At 34.2% G+C, this 5,342-nt stretch overlaps 1 protein-coding gene across 1 annotated transcript in view; it reads left to right on the top strand.

Moving 5' to 3' along the window:
- LOC106468620 (plexin-B-like) overlaps window positions 1–5,342 on the top strand; it is a 69,664-nt gene that overhangs the window by 12,724 nt on the left and 51,598 nt on the right. The window contains exons 3-4 of the mRNA XM_022396965.1: window positions 612–740; window positions 2,776–2,876. Of these exons, the coding sequence (XP_022252673.1) occupies window positions 612–740; window positions 2,776–2,876 (230 nt within the window). The remainder of the gene's footprint in view (window positions 1–611; window positions 741–2,775; window positions 2,877–5,342) is intronic.

The following is a 5,342-nucleotide window of genomic DNA, read 5'->3' as shown; positions in this document are numbered from 1 at the left end:
CTTCGCTGATGCAACAATACTATTTTAAATGGGGAAAATGAAACAAAGAAATCTATTGATTTTTCGTGTGATAAATTAAATTGTTGTATTTGTGAGAAAGGTTATATTACATACAGTAAATATATTACAGGCTCTACTGGGGAGAAAATATTTTTCGTAAACTCATAGATTTGGTTGTAATTCAGATAATGTTAATTGTGTATTATATTATATTTGTTTGTTTTGAATTTCGCGCAAAGCTACACGAGGGCTATCTGCGCTAGCCGTCCCTAATATGTAACTACGTGATCTACGTCGAAACATGTACTTGTAGAGATATTAAAGTGGAAGCCGTACGGCTTCAATAAAAGTTTTTATTGTGTAAATATAAAACGTTGTTTTTAATTAATTATTTATTATAATTTTAGCAAACAATTTTAAACACAAGTGCCGGTAGTGGATATTTAGATATTAGACGTTGAAGATAACACGAATCTACACTTTTGTTACGAAATGCTATCGTTTCTGACACTCACTCCTGTTAGGCTATCACTTTTTTAACATTTAGTCACATTTTTACCTATTTGTTGATTACTTTCCTAACTTACAATCACGTGATATGTGTGGTTTAGATACTCCTGAGTAGCAAAGAAGAAGCGGAAGAATTTGAAGAGGTTGTTATTGATCCGGGACATCCCATCCTCTCGGATATCCATTTGGATCCAAGCAAAAGATTTCTGTACATTGCCTCTCCTTACACGGTAACTGATATAAGAAATCACTCTTGATGTGACTAATCCATTTAACGTAGAAATTTGTAATGGTAACACATTTTCTCGTGCTTTTATAGCGAGTTTGGTTGTTTATAATATTTTTAGTGCTGTATACCATATGCCGAGAGAGAGAGTTCAAACTGTATTATGAAAACATTAAAGAAGCAGTTGGTTTGACAAAAAACAACAACACACTATTGTAGTTATATTACAAACAAAGAGTCATTAATGTACTAGTCAACATTTCAGAAACAATAGCAGTTAGTTGTGTTAGCAATGTTGACTATTTAGTGTTGTGAGTTATTTATTTATTGTGTGTTAGGAATTGACAGTAGAATGTTCAATGTAATAACCACTTTTACTCTAATTGAAACGTAATGTTACTTCCATGGAATCTATTGTCGTAAAGTAACGCTACCTTCATGAAAGCTATTGTTGTAAAGTAATGCTACCTTCGTGAAAGCTATTGTTGTAAAGTAATGCTACCTTCGTGAAAGCTATTGTTGTAAAGTAATGCTACCTTCGTGAAAGCTATTGTTGTATAGTAATTCTAAAGTCGTAAAAGCTATTGTTGTAAAGTAATGCTACCTTCGTGAAAGCTATTGTTGTAAAGTAATGCGATCGTCATGAAAACTATTGCTGTAAAGTAATGCTACCTTCGTGAAAGCTATTGTTGTAAAGTAATGCTACCTTCGTGAAAGCTATTGTCGTAAAGTAACGCTACCTTCGTGAAAGCTATTGTTGTAAAGTAATGCGATCGTCATGAAAACTATTGCTTTACTTTACAACAATAGCTTTCACGAAGGTAATACTACTTTACAACAATAGCTTTCACGACGGTAGCATTACTTTACTTTACAACAATAGCTTTCATGACGATAGCAGTGATGCTATAGTTATGAAAGCTATTGTTGTAAAGTAGTATTACCTTCGTGAAAGCTATTGTTGTAAAATAGTATTACCTTCGTGAAAGCTATTGTTGTAAAGTAGTATTACCGTCGTGAAAGCTATTGTTGTATGGGAAAACTACTAAAATGAAAATGATTGTTGTAAAGTGATGCTACCTGCGTGAAAGCTATTGTTGTAAAGTAATGCGATCGTCGTGAAAGCTATTGTTGTAAAGTAATGCTACCATCGTGAAAGCTATTGTTGTAAGGGAAAGCTACCGTCGTGAAAGCTATTGTTGTAAAGTAATGCTATCGTCATGAAAGCTATTGTTGTAAAGTAATGCTACCCGTCGTGAAAGCCATTGTTGTAAAGTAATGCTATCGTCATGAAAGCTATTGTTGTAAAGTAATGCTACCCGTCGTGAAATCTATTATTGTAGTCCAGCACTTATTCTGAAATTTCACTTTGAAGCAAATCTTAATGTACAGGATGTCCGAAAAGTCTGGAATCATAGGCACTTCAACGAATTTTACAGAATGTGTTCTACATATTGCCATGCTACAAAGTATATTCGTATTATTGTCAATGGTCCGACACTTGTCGTGAATTCGATGTTTCAGATGTTCCGGCATCCCTGATTTTCTCTTTGTACACACGAGCCTTGAGCAGTCTCCAGAAAAAAAGAAATCCATGGGTGCCACGTCCGGAGATCTTGGGGGCCCATTCCTGAGGATCACGTCTGCCAATCAAATATCATGGGAAGGTGTCATTCAACCAAGCTTGAACTTCCCAGCTGCAAATCACCTATGGTTACAGACTTCTCGGACATCCTGTGTTAAATTACAATGTTAAATTTGTTGTATTTTATTTTGTTTTTTATATGAGACGTGTAGTTTACTTTCTGAATTATTACGATATCAAATCAACAGAACGTTTTATTAACGTAAGAAATAATTGTTATTGCTGTATTATGATTTATGAACCTTGTGTTGTTCTAACAACATAAACCATGCGAAACATCACAAAACACTCTATATTATTATAATATTAAAAATTCCTTATTTGACTACATAAAGTCTGATTATCTGAACGAAAAAAAAATGTGTTTTGATCAAAATATTATTTTTACCAACAGTTGAGTAAAGTAGTGGTCGAAAGATGTCAGCAGCATAGCACGTGCGAGGGGTGTTTACAGGCCAGAAATCCATACTGTGGCTGGTGTTCCTTGGAAAGAAGGTTTGTGATTTAAATAAAAACTAAAATATTTATGGTTGCCTATTACTGATTACAATCTTAGTTTTACGAACGATTAAACTAAAACTTATTTCCTCGTGAAACGTCTGGCGAACTAATCATTTGTTCAATTCAACCAAGACAGTAGTTCACACAGTTTTTCTTTTTACGAAACTCAAATGTGAAAATTTTGTTATTTTCTGTTTTTGTTGTATTCTTTTACGAAACTAAAATATGAAAAATAAGTTATTTTCTCTTTTTGTTGTATTCTTTTATGAAATTATTTTTGAAATTGTTTGTTTGTTGTTAAACATAAAAAACACAATGGTCTATTTGTGCTGTGCCTGCCATGGGTATCGAAACTCGAAATTTTGGAAATCAGGTACCTCTCAAAATGAAAATTGTAAACACACGAACTGTAATTACAAAATGTTCATTAAACCACTTTCTTTCATTTGCTGTTAAAAGGTTTATCTACACTTTTTTTTTGCTACATTGTATTAAATTAGGCTAAAAGGCTGATCTATATTTTGTTTGGCCTGCTCTTTTGGGTTAAATTACATCATTTTTTTGGGGGGGGAGGTACTTCCATGGTCTACCCAAGAGAGAGAGAGAGAGAAAAAAGATAGATTCGAACTTAGAGGAGAAAGCGAAACAAGATATGTGTATTAAGTTTTTATTATATTTTCTCTCACGAAAAGCTTGACTTTTTTCGTACTAGTTTTACGATTAGTTGGTCGTTATTCTTTCTGGACCAGGATTTTATAGTCCAATATTTTATATTAATGTACATCTATATAGAGGCTTCATGTTTTGGCACGGATGATGCAGGAACAAAAACACAATATAACGCAGCTGCGATCTCGTGATAGGATAATCTAAATAATATCAAGTAAATAAAAATGATAAGTTGTTTGAGAAAGAGATGTGACTGTGTCAGCAATTCTAGAACAATGAGCAATAAATTTTAATAATAGTTTTATTGTCCGCATAAAAAAAAAAAGAGTTAAGTTTCTGACAAACCACTCAGTGAAAGAGGGCAATAATAGGCTCAAGTTTTATCTGCAGCATTTATTGTTTGCTCAAACCTATACTTTTCTAGCATCTATAAACATACATGCACATTATAGTTGTGGTGTAATTGAGCCCCCTATCTTTCTGTGATTGTAAGTTCGTCAGCACGTTTAATGTCTGACACTTGGAGTCTTACAAACAAAACTTTCTAGAATGGAATGTGGTCATTATCTGTTGTTTTCACGTATTCCATTTTTAGACTGTCTTAGCTATTCCCTAATTAGTTGTATTTGTTCTTACGGGTTATTAATATTTAAAATGATTTTTTAATAACTAAAAATTAGTGTTACGTTTTTTTAAGATTATTTCATACTATTGGTTTAATGTGTGGGTTTGAGACTAACCGAAATATTCAAATTCTGATATATGAATTAACATACAGGATCACGCGCAAAATGTGTAATGAATTAAAAAAAGAACAAGAAACTCGAGCACTTTCGAGTAGTTGATTATATATATGAGTTAACACACAGGATCACGCACAAAATGTGCAATGAATTTAAAAAAACTCGAGCAATTTGGAGTAGTTGACTGTTTTTCTTCAGGAGAAATATTCTAAGTTATCCAAAAACCTAGTGGGATATTATTGGGATTATGATCGAAAATAGATAGCCCATTGTGTAGCTTTGTGCTTAATTACAAACAAACCAAAAATATATAGAACAGTGAGGGTACCAAACTGGTGATTAAATACCGTCTACTCATTTTATATTTTAGTTTTCTGGTTTGTTGATTTGTAACACGTTAATTATTTATTAAACAAGATTATCTGTATATTTTACTTTTTAAAGTTATTTTAGTTTTGCTATTTATAGCTAGCCTTCTTTTGATCAAAACTGTTTTCTGGTAGTCATCTTCCAATTTTATCTTTTATATGTTCACCGGTGGAACAGCGGTAAGTTTACGGACTTACAACGCAAAAATACAGGGTCCGTGATATAGCTCTGAATTTCGGAGCTTGTGAGCCGGATTCTTATCCGTGAGATACCGTACAATATTCTCCGCACTTTAAGCTTTGGATGCGTTATAAAAGTGAAAGTCAGCCTGAATGGTGGGTGTTAGGTCGCTGCAGATTGGTTGCCTTCTCTCCCGGTCAGTGGTTCAAAGTTAGGGACGGTGACAAATCTTCCCTCCCGGTCAGTCGTTCAAAGTTAGGGACGGTGACAAATCTTCCCTCCCGGTCAATGGTTCAAAGTTAGGGACGGTGACAAATCTTCCCTCCCGGTCAGTGGTTCAAAGTTAGGGACGGTGACAAATCTTCCCTCCCGGTCAGTCGTTCAAAGTTAGGGACGGTGACAAATCTTCCCTCCCGGTCAGTCGTTCAAAGTTAGGGACGGTAGACAAATCTTACCCTCCCGGTCAGTCGTTCAAAGTTAGGGACGGTAGACAAATCTT

Source organism: Limulus polyphemus, unplaced genomic scaffold (assembly GCF_000517525.1).
Source record: "Limulus polyphemus unplaced genomic scaffold, Limulus_polyphemus-2.1.2 Scaffold3081, whole genome shotgun sequence".
NCBI classification, from domain to species: Eukaryota; Metazoa; Arthropoda; class Merostomata; order Xiphosura; family Limulidae; genus Limulus; species Limulus polyphemus.
The sequence above is the reverse complement of the archived record's forward strand: the minus strand, read 5'-3'. Positions and strand labels throughout refer to the sequence as shown.